Genomic DNA, 17198 nt, shown 5'->3' on the forward strand with positions numbered 1-17198 from the left:
TCCAAAAATATTCAGCTTTGATATTAATTAGTTTTTTGGGTTCATTGAGAACATGGTTGTTGTTCAATAATAAAATTAATCCTCAAAAATACAACTTGCCTAATAATTCTGCACTCCCTGTAGGGCTGTGTTGTGATGCTTTCCAAGTATTCGCTGTTGCGGTCGGCTTGATAAAGCTGTAGTTGCTGAACTCCGACACACTTTTGGAGGTGTTTGATACAGTTGTCCTTTCTGTATGGTTGCAATAGCTATGCTCTGCCTAACTAGTCGAGTGCGTGGGCGCCCAGGAATGTCTAACATCTCATCAGATATATGTGCCCCCGGTCTGTTCAACTCCTGCTGCCTGTGAGTGGTACTGACAATTCTTTTCAGGTGCGCCCTCAGCATTAAGCCAGGCTATGTCACAGCTGCATGGTAATTCTTGTATCTCTCTGGTCCCCCTGAGTGGCGCTAGGCTTCACTTTCTGCCGGTTTATTGCTTCACTGTAGCCGGTGAGGACCAATGGGACATGAACAACTTGCTCCCCGCCCCAGTGGCTACACAGTGTCCCTCTACTGCCGCACAAAACCCCCAAAATTCGCTTCTTCGCCACCTGGAAAGTGGGCGAGGGCCACAGCGGATGATCCGGTTCTTCTGACTATTCAGTGTTCCCAGGTTTTTAATGGCCTTTAATGGTTGTTTCCGATATGCGCGACAGCCCCCCTTCCCCGGTTCATCGGTTCTTGATAACGGTATCCCCCCTTCACATGTCTAACCACTCGTGTCTGTGGTGCATGGTGTGGGGAAGGAACGAATGTCTAGGCGCCCTTTTTCCTATATTGTAAGACCTTGTCTGAAACCCTGATGGGCCGGCGTGAACGCCCTGCTGGCGGTCACTATGTGCTGTCGGGCTCAGAAATCCCTCAGCAGGCAGTTGGGTCCCTTAAAATGTGGTGTGAGAGTAAGGCTTGTGGCTTCGGGTACTAAGCTGAACTGCCGTCACCTCAAAAAATGTTGTTTTAATATTGGTGCCGTGCAATTTTGCCACGGGGCTCAGGCACTTACCGCCGTTGGTTATGGCAGGTCTTAGGCGCCTTTTGGGTATTGTCTGGAAGCGGGTGGAAAGGGGAGGGTTCCCCGCTTCCTTGTAGAGGTGCTGTCTGTCCCCTACTCGCCTTCGCTGCCAGGCTGGTGCTCTCCACTGTATCAGAAAGCATCCCTCTGGTGTGTCTGGTCTGCAACAGGGCCCCCCACGCCCACTTGAGGGAGCGCGTGTGGCTGCAGAGGGAGTCTCTGGGTGGCACATCTCCACTGTCGCGGACCGCAGCTTTACACCAGACTTCAGGCACCACTATGTCTGGTCGCCTCCTTTAATACTTCCAGGCCTCACGTGGCCCGTAGCATCACTCTCTCACCTGCCACGGCTTGTCTCGGGGCCACTGAGCCCCAAGGCAGGCCAGGGCGCTCCGCAACCTCAAGGCGGGACCCAGGAAGGAAGCCCGATCTCTCAGTCCACCAGGCCCCGGGGTTCCGTGTGAGGGCTGTCAACAGATAAACCTGGCCTCAGCCGCCCAGAGAGGCTCCGGCAAGTCTCCGCCCTCCGCAGAGTCCCCGGGCAGGCTCTCGCAGCCACTACACCAGCTGAAAGCCTCCCTTGTCAGTGAAACACGAGGCCTTCCTCGCGGTTGGATTACTGGCAGGGTCCGCTCCGAGGAGCCAGTCGCTATCTAGCGGTCGAATGACGTATCGTGAACAATATCGAGTCCCCCCAGAGTTGATAAGAATGTTTGTTTTGCACGCCGATCAGCCAAAGTGCTGTTATGTGCAGGATGTTGTAGGATTCAGAGGTCGGATGGGGAAGCTCCCTAGGAGCGCGTCCTGTCGGCCACGTTGCTGGCCCCTTCCCCGTGAATAAGTATTATTATGCATTATTTAATAATGTCATGCCTGGGGTATTATTTACACAGGAGTTTGTGTTGTGTGAGAACTGTTGGGCTAAAAAGGACTAAAATCTGCAATGTCTGTTGGTAAATTGCATGTCAAAACTATTAAAAGTGACTTCGAAGGTAAACATGAGGGCCGTCACTCGGCTTCCTCTATTTCCCTGAAAGTAAAGTACAATTTATTGGCTATGAATATCCCGTTAGAGCACTCGTATTGGTGCTGCAGTATGTTCAAAAACAGGTATGCACAGAAATGTAAACACTATTGCACTGCACCCGATAAAACATAATTTCATAATTAACAAACGACCCCTTTCATACGCCACTTGTTATGATCATCGCATTCTTGAGGTATAAACTTCCTGTTAGTGTAAGCAGAGGTATAACCCTAAATGAATACGGTCGACCTCCATGAACCTGGGTTGCTCATTAATTTATTGATTTGACATGACCAGACCTCAGCATAAGCATTTAGATAAAAAGGCTGGTATGTTACCCAGCTTGAAGTAGGATCAGATTCTCCACCTCTACCCCCATTAAATCACGAGACAATATTTACGAGTTTTGTGAACATCTGTGGAGTATCTTTTCATTTCACAGAACTGTCGCTTAACTTTCTGTGATCCTTGGGTCTGCATTTATTCCCGAGTTAGAGGAGTACCTTTGACGAGTGCCTTTACTCAATATTGGCAATTGCTACATTGTTATTATTCAAGGAAAGCTTTCCTAAAAGCACCAGTGTTTCTCTCATTCTTACCTCTCCTTTATGTCACGGTCAGCTCTACCTTTACTCCTACATTGATGGTTCTTCTTAATATATATTGCTAGCCGGGTCATTATAGGAGGATTTCCATGTAGCTAATGCTTGTCTGCCATCTCCTTCGGTCTTTGTGCAGCTGCACTGTTTGTACGGTGGCCGCCTGGCTATAATTTTGTTGCTCCTGCACATTCTCTCCCATCTCCAGGATTCTTAAAACTAAAGTCTAATGTTTTTTCAAGGATGAGGCGCAATTAATAAAGATGTCACTAGAGTTCAAACTCTTTTTTTTTTTTTCTTTTGAAATGCTCACTATTTGAACTCGAATGTAACTAGTGATTTGTAGGAGCTCAAGGGGGTCTGCATGCAGCTTTAGCTGATAACCTTTTTAGACTCCTGAAGATTATTTTAATAAACTGGCAGATTGCATTAGAATATACTGTGCAATGTTCACAGTTTAGGTAGGCTCATTTGAAACTGCTTTCATCGAATAGGCTACCTCACCTAATGTGACATATCTTGCAGTTAGATAAAACTGGTCAAAGGGTAGTTGGGCCACATGAAAGTCTACTTACTTTAATTACCTATGAGCAGACAACTTTGAGGAACCTTTTTGGAGGAAGAGCGCATGTTACAACTTTGGGCATGGATTTGAATGTCTACATTTCATGCTTCTTATTTTCAGTGCTATGTATCATTTTGTATAAATGGGAAACAAAATGTGCCTTTCCAATTAGGCAGCTTATCATAAACAAAACACTTTTTGTATTAAACTGAAAATTGTTAAAATATTTTAACAGAAGACTCACTTGAAACACACCCCATCTTGCTGCAGCTGCCATCCTTAATATTTTATGTTGCAAAAGCTGTTGTGTCATGGTGCATGAATCACATTTGTGGAGGAGTATTTGCCAGTGGCAAACTAAAAGAAAGCCCCAACAGCAAATCAGATTCTTACACAAAATGTGTAATTTTGTAGGTGTAAGAGGTAGCATCTTAGAACTCCAAATCCGTATCTGAAACTCCTCAGAATAGTTTTAGTTCAGTGTGAGAAATACTGAACGGAGTGGTGTAAGTTGGGGGTGGAATGAAAACCCCTAAGGTATGTCCTTGAATGGAAATATGTGCCTAGTGTTTCACGTGTATGCTGCTATCTCTTTCTGGAGATAACTCATCTTATTTACTAACCCTTAGTTCTCATGTCTTCATCAATTTGTTAGTACCCTCTAACCCTGTGACGATAAAGGAAAAAATATTTGTAGTCACACTTTGTTTATCTTCATAGGAACCCTCCCTGTACACTGTGAAAGCTGTGCTCATATTGGACAATGATGGAGAACGGCTATTTGCTAAGGTGAGTTACCTGGTCATAAAGCGGCTAGCAGCTTGTATTTTACATCTTTGTCTTTATCTTGTTTGTTGTGGAGGTTGAAACAACCTTTTCGTTGTTTGAAAACTTTCTCCATTATGGCTACTGTTTACTTCCACTTTGACCGCTCCCTTGTGACAGTATTACTTTGAGAAACATTTCTCAGTGATACAGAAAATGTTAGAGTAAAATGATTATTCTCATCTTTAAAAACCTAATATGTTTCTTTGGATTTTTCCGTTAAAAATGAAGAAGTTCATATTATAAGAGTTCCAGATCTTCTCTGATTACTAAACACCTAAATGTTGTAAAAGTTAACTAACAAGCAGTCTTTGCGTCTCCATTGCTTCTCCTCAAAATTCAGAATAGAATTGCTAAAGTTAACATCTGCTGATTTAAAAACAAACATGTATTTATTGGGCAAGGAACTGGACTGCGTTTTTAATATATACATTTTCCAGTGGTCCTCCAAGTCACAAAGAGTAGTTAACGACCAAATCTTTAGGAGCCAAACATTTCAAATGAGTGAATATCTAAAAATAACTGTGCAATTGAGGCTATACGATGTCACAAAATGGGGGCATAGCCGACCCGCTCGGCTCTGACAGGAACTCATCACTCAACATCTTCTACACTCTCCATCAGCACCTCTTCTTCCTCATCCTCTACTGCTATCCCCATCCTTCTTGATCCCACCATATTACTTTATGACTCGTCATCCTTCCTATCCCATGCACATTCTCAATCACGTTCTCACTCACTTTCTCACCCATAGCCACTCATTTTCATACAGTGCCATTCCGATTTGCTCTTCATTCCATCCAGTCACGCTCACTCTGATTAGGCACTCTCACATTCTGCATCCAGCCTATTCCCCTTGACTCTTCTCCAATGTGTCACACCCACAGCCCCACTTCAACTACTCCTCCACTCAATCCTCGTGCTCCTTATTTGTAATCTGTATAAAAAAAAGTCAGTAGATACCATTTTCAAATGATCAGTAGAATCTGTGTCATGGTGAAAAATGTTCTGCTTCATTGCGATGAATGTCAGCAGGAGTTACACCCTCCCTCTCACTGTGACTGGAAAACTTTTTCTTTTGTACTTCATTAGGTCTGTGTTGATAGTGCTGCTGTCAACCTTATGTGATCGCCAAAAATAACTAAAGCAATACTAAGAGAGGGACTTAGCTCATGTTATAATGTTTTACCTTATGGGGAATCAAATGGTCAGTGCAGTAGGCCTGAATTGGTTAAACAAAAAAACAATGGTAATGGCTGTAGGTCTTTCTGTTTTTTTTTTTAGAGAAACTATGCAAGATAGTGTATGCCCGATCGGTTTATTATGGAAAAGTAAGACAAAATCACTAGACGTTGTTTATTATAGCCTTAGAACCCGCCGTAGCGGGCTCTACCTGCTATTAAAGGCCTGCTCCCCGCGTTAAATGCCCGAGCCAAAGGCGAGGGCATTTAACAAGGGAGAGGGACTTTAATAGCCGGTAGAGCCCGCTACGGCGGGTTCTAAGGCTATTAGAACATTCTGCCACTCAGGGCAGAATGTTCTATTAAAAAAAAAAAAATGTTCACGGAGCCCGAGGGGATTAAAATCCCCTCGGGCTCCATGAGGCTTTGTTCACAACTGTTGCTGTGAACAAAGCGAACATTGGAATGTTGGCGCTGGGGGCTTTTACCGGCCAGTAAAAGCCCGCAGCACTCCATTGTTTTCAATGGAGCCCCTAGCATTCCAATGTTCTAATTATTGTTAAAAGCCTATGCTAAAACAAATGAGCATTTAACCATGGAATGCTAGTACACTGTTTATGAATGCGGAAAGATGATTAGTTGCATTCTTAGTCAAAGATTACAGATTTATGAAAGGGTTTTGGTATTAGTTACTTTGACAAATCCTGGGGTGGTGGATTTGCATGTAAAATCCATTCTAGACCTTTTAGGAGGGTGTTATACATTTTGCCAGGTATAATTTTGTATCTGATCGTAATTTTGTGACTATTCCCGATGGTTGCCTTGGGGGAAGGTTTATGCTAATCCCAGTGAGTTTAAGTTGAGAAACAAGTGGTAAAGGCTGTAGGTCTGCTTGTTTTTATTAGTAAACGTTATGCCATAGATCTGATATGTTTATATTGGTAAAACGTTATGACAAAAATAGGCTGAACGTATTAAAAGCATTTGTTGTTGACAATGACCTTCAAGAGTTGTTTGTTACTACGCTGTGGTGAAGCCTGTAAAATGTGGATTTTTTTATTTTATTTTTTTATTTTTACATTATCATGGCAGGAAATAATTCTGGTGTTGGTTACCCCCTGACACAGCCTAGGCATGGAATAACTGCATTTTGTGAATCGTATTAGGCCCTTCTAGGCCGGGCTGCATGTTTTTTTAACTTTTGTTTTTAACTTAAGTTTTTTATTGCAAACATATGCCCGCCAAATTTAAGCTTGGTATTTTCATTTTCTCTCCTTTCATTTGTTTAATAAATCTTGCATATGCTTGTTGAGTTTGTATATGTTTTATTCTGGGTGGGTGAATGAAAGAATAAGTCGGTGGTTAGATGCATGAGTGCAAGAATGAGTGACCGACTGCAAATATGATTAGTTAATGCGTGCCCAAGCTCACTAGGCCCTTTCAGTGAGCTAGTTGACCCCCATTGCTTCTTTGTTACTGTAATTGTAATTATATTGTGCTTTGAATTTTCCATTAAACTTTAAAGAACACTGTGAGGAAGTTATTTGAACACTTTGACATAAAAGTTAATGTAATCTCTTACTCTCCCCCTTAATAACTAATTGGAAATGGTCTGCACTGGCAGGCAAACGGAAAAAGCTCCTATTAAAGATATTGTCAGTTTAAAAGAATTGTAAAACTTGGAGCATCCTTTTCGCCCCCCTCGTTCTAGGGGTGTGTTTTCAGTTATACTTGTCGTGATTGAATCTTGCATTCCTCTGCCTCACGTTCCACTTATTGGGGCTCTAAAGCAGTGCACTACATTCAGCAGGAAATTCATGGAGGCTGATTCCCAAGGCTTGCGTATTGTAACAAGCAAAATATCAGCTCATGATTTAACACCGTACTACCCACTCCACTCCCCCAGTTGTTGTACTTCTTGCAGTCACTGACTAACAGTCTCCTCTTGATGTTGGAGAAAGGACATATGAAGACCATGGACTTTGTGGCGGGATATAAACTGTCATATTTAACTCCTGTGGCTTAGCTATGAGAACAGTCACATAGCTGAGTGATAAGGCCACCTGCCTCCTTGCCCATTCAGCTTCAGGGATGTGCTGTTTTGAGTTTCTCTCAGATGGAAAGCAAGTTGCAAAGGCTTGGGTTTTGGAATACCTGGAGAGCTTTTCACTCCAGATCCTGTTCTAACAATATTGTAAGGTCATGTCCACCAAAAACGACCTGGAATATCCAGGAGTTGGTCAGGTACCTGCAGCCAAATCCTTTAAGGAGGTCAAGGCGAATGTTGTTTAATTCTGAGGTTCAGTTTGTCTGTCTGGGTATCCATCTTTGTATTTGTACATTAGTACCAAAAGTTTCTTCAACTGGTGCGTCTGTACTGGAAACCAGAAAATAACGCCACTAGGTTTCTGGTCCCAACAAATCATTAAACCCTTAGTAGCTGCTGGGCCTAACCCCCCAAATCCTCCCCACCACAGTGCTGAGCCCATTTTTGGCTATTTAGGATAGTTCTTGTTTGGGCTCCATAATGTCTCCCACCAAAGGTATCCATGCCATATTTGCATTCTGTTTTCCAACATCCTGGGAATTCTAAAGGTAACCATGGTTTGTGGAGTCACCTGGAGGGGGCCAAGAAAATATAGCAACATGTTTAGTTTGTTTTTAGAAAAATAGGGAAAAAGCGCCCCAGATAAGGGTTTTTTTTTTTTCTTCCTAAAAATGGCATCTACGAACAGTTTGCTGTAAAAATGTTGTTCCACAATTTCGGCATTTTCCTAAGAGAGAGCCCATTTTTCCTACTAACTGTTTGTGGTGGAAAACCTATGGAAGATCCAGAGAAGCTATAGATGTCTGAAAAATAGACTGAATTCTGAATTCAGCAAGGAGTCCTCTGTGTAGATTGCTCAAAAGTATTCCCAAGGAAAATAACTGTTGAAATAAAGAAATATTGAAAATGTTTAGGTAAAAACTGGAGTTTGTGACATTTTCAGCTTTAACTTTTGTTCCAATGGCCTATTTACAAAAGCAATATACAATTATGTCCACTAGACCCTTGTTTTGCGCAGATATATAGGGTATTTTTGTTCTCCAAGGGACCCAGAGCTAACAACTGAGCTGCATCGTACAATGGGTTTTTCATGGAGTACCAAGCATAGACCAATTCAGATAGCGAACTAGGCAGAGTGAAGAATGGATTGCAAGGAAACCTATGTATTTCTGAAATGGGCACAACATATGGAGTTCAGGAGCAGTGGTTAATTTGTACTACTCTGAGTTTGTGGGTACCCGTACTATTGTATTATTTTAGAGGGTATTTTTCAAAATGTCATCTTTCTTCTACACTGGCTCACATTTGAAAGGCACACATGCAGTGAAGTCCAATTGGTAATAACAAATGTATGGTCTACTATTCTGTGCTTTCCCAAAGTCTCCCGATAAAAATGGTACCTCACTCGTGTGGGCAGGCCTAGTGGCTGTGACAGGAAACAGCCCAAAGTGCAACATGAACACATTACATATTTCCACCGAAAACGGAACCTCCCACCCCCAAATGTGGGTAGCTCTAGATTTTGGACCCTAGCTCAGCCGGCGCCTAGGGAAACCTAGGCAGCCTGTACAACTAGACACCTAGGGGTATCCAGTGTGGGCTGACTTGGCGTGGGTCTTACCACATTTGTTTTTACCCAGAATCCCTTGCAAACCTCAAACTTTGAATACAAAACACATTTTCATCACATTTATGATGGAAAGTTCTGTAATCTGTGGTGAGCCACAAACTTCCATCCACCCGGCATTCCCCAAAGTCTTGTGATAAAAATGTTTCCTCACTTGTGTGGTAAAAGTGTAGTGCCCATGACAGAAGCTGATGAACCGGTGGTCAGTGGGAGTCCCCTGGTGAGAACTCCCGTTGACCTTGGTTTGAGCTGTTCCTGTAGCGGACACTAGGCCCAGTCACACAAGTGGGACCAGCATTTTTATTGACACAAGTGGGGTAATGCAGAGTGGTAGGAAGTTTGTGGATTCCTGCAGATTCCTGAACTTTTCATCACAGAAATGGAAGATAGGTGTGTAATTTCAGTCAGAGTTCGAGGTTTGTAAAGCATTGTGCGCAAGATAGCCTTGTGGGATCCACACAATGCACGCTACTCTGGACTCCATTGGTTGTCTAGTTTTCAGAAATGTCTGTGGTTCGTAGGTTTACATAGGTGGTGCCACAGCACAACACAACCCCAAATACTGCACCTACCCCTATTGCTGGACTCTCAGCATAGCAATTTAGGGCCATTTGTGTCCTATTCTCTTGGGCCGTCCCCATAAGTGGGGTACTATTTTTATCGTAGGGATGTGTGGGAACTCGGTGGTAGGAAAACTGTGGCATCATTTAGATTCAATATCTTTCCATCACAGAAATGTGATGCAAATGTCAAACTTTGGTAGTAAACATTTTCAAGGACTTCTGGGTAATATCATCTACTATGAGCTATGCAAGTCATGCACCCGTGGACTCTCCTGCTTGTTTGGTTTTCAAAAATGTACAGGTTTCCCTAGATGCCAGCTGAGCTAGAGACCAAAATCCATAGCTACCCATCTTGAGAAAAAAAGTTACTCTAGTATTGTATCTTTTATAAATTCACATGCTTGCTTGAGTCATTCCCCGTCATTGAGAAGGGAGTCCCACTGTACCTTAGAAAAGCAATGTGATGATAGATATAGATGAGAAAGGCCCTGTGCCCTTAAGTGTAGTAATATAGGCTTTAAACAAACAAACAAAAAAAGACCAAACTTAAGTTTTAAACTATCAGTTTGCACCACCCTCTGAAAGACTTCTGTGAGAAGCTCCAGTTCCTCAGTTTTTCTATTGCACGTCGTGTAAGGGACTCTGCACTGAGCTCTGCTGCATCCTGTTCCAGACTTGTTTTAGGAGATATATATATATATATCCAGGGGTGTGGAATTTATTAAAATATCTACTTGTCCACGGGACAGGTTGCTTCTCAAATCTACTTGTCCTGTAAAAAGATCTACTTGTCCCTTTGGTGCCATGTAGTGTGGCGCCAAATTATGGCAGCAATCTCATTATGTAAGAGCTCTAATAATAGCCTCTCTGATTATGCCAGGGCTACTACCATAGTAGGGCTTGAATACTTGCAGTTTCAATCCCTACTGTAGCAATTTCCTTATTTTTCCACCTTTCTGCAGATCTGCATACTGGGGCTGGAGGAAGCAGTGAGCAATAGTTTCAGGGCTGGAATGCCTTTGAGTCTGCAAACCTACTAACCTGCATGTTTCAAAGATTTTCACCAGCTTCTCTCTAATATTTTCCCATAATAAGAAAGGTTGGACATTTACTCCTGACAATGGCAGAATTAGAACTTCTTCCAGGGTTGGGAAGAAAGTGGCTGGAGGGAAAATGAACTTGCAAATGCTCAATAGATGTTCACATGAGCAAGTCTACACATGCATATTTACCCATGCTAAAATACATTTCACAAATATTTTATAGGGGTATGACATACACCATGGGTGCACTTTTGTGACTTTCTTTAAGAATTTGGGGCCACATGTAGGTAGGTTCAGATTTGCGACCCGCAAATTGCGAGTCGCAAATCCGAATGTAGGATGGTGTCCCTGACACCATCTGTGATTCGCAAGGGCTTCGCAAATGCACACCTCAGGAATAATCATGAGGTGGGTCGCAATTTGCGACCCCCTTGCGAATGGCGGCCTCACAGGGATGGTGGCATGCTGGAGACAGCAGACCACCATGTCTGTGACTGCTTTTCAATAAAGCAGTTTTTTTTTTGTAACGCAGCCCGTTTTCCTTAAAGGAAAACGAGATGCATTACAAAAACGAAAAATGAAATGTTTTCGTTTCATTTTTTCAGAGCAGGCAGTGGTCCGCAGGACCACTGCCTGCTCTGAAAAAATGTTTACAGTGACATTCACAATGGGGAAGGGGTTCCAGGGGGACCCCTTCCCTTTTGTGAAAGTGTTAGCACCCATTTGAAATGGGTGCAAACTGCGATTGGTTTGCGCCCGCGTTCGCAAAACAATCCTACATTGCACTGCAAGTCGCAATTAGGAAGGGAACACCCCTTCCTAATTGCGAGTCGCAAACCCGTTTTGCGATTCGGTAACCAGGTTACCGAATCGCAAAACTGGGTTTGTGCATAGCAATGTGCTTTTTGCACGTCGCAAACAGCGAAAGTCACTGTTTGCGACATGCAAAAAGCTACCTACATGTGGGTCTTGGTCCCTAATTAGGTCTGGTGTTAACAAAGACATTTTGTTTTTATTAAACTTCTATTTCTCTCTCTTTCTGCTGGCTTTACTGTGAGTGATCGCATTCTTCTCTTCCACAAGGAGCATATTGTCAGGAACTACAGTGGCAATCAGTGATGTAACGAAACTGGAGGGTGCCCCTTTGCAAAGAACATGGAGGAGCCCCCTCTCCAGACTCACTCAGGACAGGTGCTGTGCTGAAGGGGCCCCTGGAAGGCGGCTGCGGGGCCTTTGTTATGCCACTGGTGGCAACGTGTGCTTTTAGAGTTCAAAAACGTTTTGGTTTTTTTTGCCAGTGTTTGTTACAATGTTGAGGGCCTGGTAGCTCCCACAACAATAAAGTGTTACAAAAGCCATGTCAAAACAAGACACGCATTGATGAAACTAAAAGACTTATAAAAATATGTCAGATCAGTTGGCTTTGTCAGTGTTTGTTTATTTTCATGCTTCCCATAATCGTGTTGAAAATGGTTACACTGATTTTCCATTAGAAATATTTTTGGGAAATACTAGCATGCATCAAAACATTTTACTAAATGACACTTCATTTGCATCTAATCAGAGATCATTCTGGGAGCATTATACTTAGCCTCATAGCCTAAACTTTTCAAACATGTGTACACGTTTTTTTTTTTTTGTACTGGAACCAACGTCCGTAGTGAAGTGTGACCTTAAAACATTTATTTACAGCACTCACCCTAATAATGAAGGTTTTCAAATAATGAACCATAAATACAAGTTCGAACAGCATTATCTTTTGGAAACACATTACCTCAACTGCAGAGAGTTCCACTCTCTGTAAACAGGCAGCCAAAGGGTTTGTGCTGCAGAGGGTTGGGCCTACTTGTCCCAAGGACAAAGTAAACATAAAAACTTGTTGCCCTTGACCCCAAACAAGATGTCCCGGGCGTCGGGCGATAGGAATTCCACATCCCTGATATCTGTTCTTTTGCTCCAAATCTAATCTTGTGATGTCAGAACAGGCAATGAAAACTCTATTCAAAGCTATGTCCTTGTTGAGACAAAAATCTGCAGAAAAAATTCACCTTCAACAAAAAATAAAAAAAACAGATCACACCAGAACATACTTTACCCAGTAAAATGTCACCTTTGCTACCACCCCTTCGATGAGGAGGATTCTGATGATGAAGGTCCCTTTGGGGTTGCACTCAGCCCATCACAGTGGCTATCAGCATGATGATGATGATGATGATGAATATGATGACAAATATTATGACCATGGCTAATATTGCTCCTAAAGAGAGATTGCACCATCAATATCAAGAGGAGATGGTATGTCTTCATTCATCGTTCGTCTCTGATCTGCAGTTCCTGCTAACAGATTACCGAAGGCGTTTCCCAGCACCATCGCCTCCCACAAGGCCCACTTCCATACTGGCACATTCTTCACCAGTGCAGCCGTCAATTGCTCAAGCTCCACAAATTGCTACTGTCTTCATCTGCACGACACATTCCGCGAACCATTCCTCTCCAGGATCCCTCGTCTTCAGATGATGACGGAGTAAGGTGAGCTGTGTGAAGCCCATACGAAATGGAATGATTATCTTCTACCGGCACCATCATCTCCAATTCCACCTCCTGCAGATTCTCCTCCTGAAAACATAGGGGAAGTCCATAACCTGCTAGGAACAGTAGTAAGGAGGTTTAAACTTCCCTAGACTACCAAACAGACAGGCTGTTTTCTTTATGATTTTAAAGAGCCATTCTGAAAGATCATTAGGGCTATGCCTATTGTCAACTACATCTGGGAGGAGGGCTTAAAATCAATGAATAATCCGGCCACGGTAGCTGCTGTGTTAACACTTCTTGACAAAAAATACAAAGCCTAGGAGGATGCTCCTGCATGTCTCACTGGCCAGCCCACACCTGATTTAGTAGTGACTCAGGTGGCCCAGCGCCAGTCCAAGAACTCTTCAGCACCTCCAGACAGAGGGCAGGCTCCTTGATAACATTTGGAAAGCATTTTTCCTCAGTGTCAGCACTTAGCAGCAAACCTGGCTGTTCTTGGAAGATACGATTGCCAGATGTGGTTGGATATCACTCCATAAAAAGACAAACTTCCAGATGACATAAGAGCTAAGGCCAAAAAGATCTTACAGGATGGTGAGAGCACTTCATCTGAAATCATTGATTGCGCTGTGGCCATTGCCAATGCTGGTTTCCGATCACTTGCTGGAATTTAAAAAAAGGCAGGGATGGCTCAAGCCCACATCCTTCAGGCCAAAGGTTCAAATGGTCAAGCGTGTCCATGATGCCCTGTAAGCCATCAAAGGAGACACGGACATAGCCAAATCTTTAGGGAGCTTCAATACAGGGAAATACCTTTTCGAGCTGCTTGAGGAAGGGGGAAACCTCCTATAGGGGAGGCTCCCAGCAATACCACTGCTCAGCATATTTGACAGCTTCTCGATGACTACCAGCAAAGACATCTACCGCTAGCGGCCTACACTAGACCACTTCCAAAAGGAAAATTGGGACGGCAATGAAAAAATACATGTCACCATCAATGACGTGTTACAGGCACTGGGTACTTCCCCTTTGCCTGCAATCTGCCTTGTAGGGAGGATATCCAATCACGTTCAACACTGCCAAAAAATCACAACTGATCAGTGGGTCTTGGACCATATTAATTTCGGCCATACATTAGAATACATCAAAAAACCGCCACCAACCTGCCCCAAACCTCCACACACAAACATCTGCAACTCCTCGAGTTGGAGGTCAAAACCATGCTCAGAAATGGAGCTGTGGAGTGAGCTCCTGTTGCTCAGAAAGGGAAAGGATTCTGTTCCTGTTGCTTATCCATCCGAAAGAAGTCAAAGGAATGGTGACCAATTTGGACCTGAAAACGTATCTCAGAAAACAGTCATTCTGAATGGTAAAATTGCAGGACATTCTGCAACTTCTAAACCAAAACAAGCTATATTTAAACCCTGTCTCCAAGATGCATATTTTCATGTTCTCATCCACCTAAAATGTATTAAGATTCACAGTAGCTGACAGCCATTACTAATTCAAGGTGCTTCCCTTTGGCCTAAAATCCGGTCCTCGCATTTTAACAAAGTGCTTGGCACCTGTAGCGGCTCCTGTGTTCCAAGGGTTTCCTTATCTTGATGACTGGTTGGTCAAAGCACCTTATTACTAGGCCGCACAGAGATCAACAACCGCCTACATGAACCTCTTTAGGGACCTGGGCCTCGCACTGAATCTAGAGAAGTCTGTTCTTCCGTCATCACAGAGGATAACATTTTTGGGGGCCACACTAGATTAAACCCAGTATACCCCACACCGGAGAGACAACTGAAGTTGATAACTTTAGCAAAATTGGTACAAAGAAAATAGTAACTCTCCGTTCCCTTCTGCAAGTCCCTCCTAGGGATGAATTCATCTTGCATTCCTCTAGTTCCCTTCTGTCTACTCATGTGTCAACTGCAAGAGGAGTTAGACAGACAATGGATACAAGCACAGGATCTTTCGACGACCTCATCGAACTTACTCCGAACATAATCAACGCCTTATCATGGTAGATGAGGCAAGTACATCTGTCAGTCAAGCAAATCTGTCAGTCGGCCTGTCTTTTCTAACTCCGCTTTCTCTTTTGGTCATCACCACCAACGCTTCCCTAGAGGGTTGGGGAGCTCATGTCCAGAATTTACAAATCAGTGGCAAATAGCAGCATTTGCAGCTACTTCTCTACATCAGTCTGCTCGACCTCAAGCAGTACTTCTAGGCTTGGAGGCCTTTTTCCCCCCCAGGATAAAATATTTAGTAGTGCTCAGTCAACAAGCAGGGTGGCACAAGATTTCACCTGCTGTCTCAGGAAGCTCAAAGGATCTGGGAATGGTTGATTTGTCACAAAGTGCATCTACAACCAGAACATGTTCCAGGAAAGCAAAATACCATAGAATGACACTCTTCGCAGAAAGGCAACCTCTTGCCACAATTGGGTAATTGATCAGAAAATCCTGGAGAACATTTTTCTTCAGTGGGGCAAACAGAATGTCGACCTCTTCGCAACACTCCAGAACTGGAAATGCCAGCACTACACAAACTAGCATCCACAACCAGGGTCGTAGGGGAATGCTTTTCAATCGTATGGTGCTGAATCTTTGCCTACTCCTTTGCTCCGATTCCTCTCTCAAGGGTCCTCATGAAAATGAAAGCAAAACCATGCAGGATTATTCTCATAGCTCCAACATGGCCACAACAACATTGTTTCACAAAGTTACTCCTCCTCTCAGAGAGGCGTCATATCCAGCTGAAGCAGACACCCACTCTACTGACAATGAGCCAGAGCCAAGTTCTGCACTCGGATACCAGGTCACTTCCCTTGTCAGCCACATGTAAAGGTCAGAAGGGCTGCAAGTGTTCCCTGGGCCGTGCTGTTAGTGACCGTGGTTTAAATGGATGAGTAGGATGTTGAGGAGCGCCTTGACCCATAGCAGTGTAATGGATTGAAGTAAATGTAAATTGTTGTGGAGAAAGTAAAAAATACCTAATGCCTAATTGTCAGGTTTTTTGAATCCTCAAGATATCAATGCTAATTTTCCTTTAATGAACACAACACTGTTGATGATACTTGTTGAGAGAGTTGTAAAATATGAATTTTATCTTTGCTATGTTTATTTTTTATTGTAAATGCATTTATGTTGTGCTTACTACCCCCGACGAGATGTTGAATTGCTGTATGCCAGGCAGCACATTGTTCTGTAACCCAGTGTTTATTGTTAATCCTGTGGTTAATCGGATTAGTCTGTCATTCCAAGGAAACAATTCAATACATTCACTCCAGTTTCATTGGGGTAGCTTAACTTAATAAAAGTTGTTGGTGGTGGGGGGGTTGCAAATGTAAGGTGGAATTAATAGACAAGTTAGAGTATAATAGGTATTAGGTTGCAGGGATGTGATCTTTGAAATGGGGTTGGGCTATTTGCAGAAATACAATGAGAATAAGGAAAACATACTAATGACTTAGAATAGGATTCATTGTGCCCATATTGTTTGTATTCATGCTTGGTGCTAGCCTCAGTGCTACCTGCTGTGAGAAGCGTCACTTTATACAGTGACTGTATCGTGAGGTCAACTTGAGGAGATCAATTGAAAGAGAACCAAACCAGATTGGTTTTGAACACTGATAGTTGAGACAAAATAGCAGTGATTGTTCTCCACCATTCCACCCCAGGAGGGTCGGCTGACCTCACACTCTCACCCCATCTTCTCAGCTATGTATTAGTTTGTGAATTTTCCTTCTCTACACACTCTGCATCGCCTTCCACCCTCTGCAGTTAAAAGTTTGTCTCTCAGAACAGACACTCTGAGACCCTGACATTTTAAAATGTCAGTTTGTGTGAATCACACATTGCCACATTGATTAATGCAGTAATCAGTGTGGGTCTCCGCCTGTCCCCTTCACCTGTAGCTTCTCCCTTAGCATCAACTGAAAATGAAACTAGGACATCTGCCTGAGATTATTTGGCCACCGAATCAAAGCCTCAAGACTCTGCAGAGAAGCATAACGTGGTAAATAAGTACTTTTCCGTGCAAACCCACCTCCTAAAAGACCAAAGCTCATCTCTAGGTAAAATGGGTGAAGTGGAGGTATATTATACTTTGGGACAAGAGGCGGAGTTAGGTTTGTGCAAGC

The 17198-nt window shown here is 43.2% G+C and overlaps 1 protein-coding gene across 3 annotated transcripts in view; it reads left to right on the forward strand.

Annotated features, from left to right (window-relative positions):
• Nucleotides 1–17198, forward strand: part of COPZ1 (COPI coat complex subunit zeta 1) — a 156286-nt gene that overhangs the window by 65082 nt on the left and 74006 nt on the right. For all 3 annotated transcript variants that reach the window (XM_069231012.1, XM_069231013.1, XM_069231011.1), the window contains one exon: nt 3966–4034. In XM_069231012.1, coding sequence (XP_069087113.1) covers nt 3966–4034 — 69 coding nt within the window. The remainder of the gene's footprint in view (nt 1–3965; nt 4035–17198) is intronic.

Source organism: Pleurodeles waltl, chromosome 4_2 (genome assembly GCF_031143425.1).
Source record: "Pleurodeles waltl isolate 20211129_DDA chromosome 4_2, aPleWal1.hap1.20221129, whole genome shotgun sequence".
Lineage (NCBI taxonomy): Eukaryota > Metazoa > Chordata > Amphibia > Caudata > Salamandridae > Pleurodeles > Pleurodeles waltl.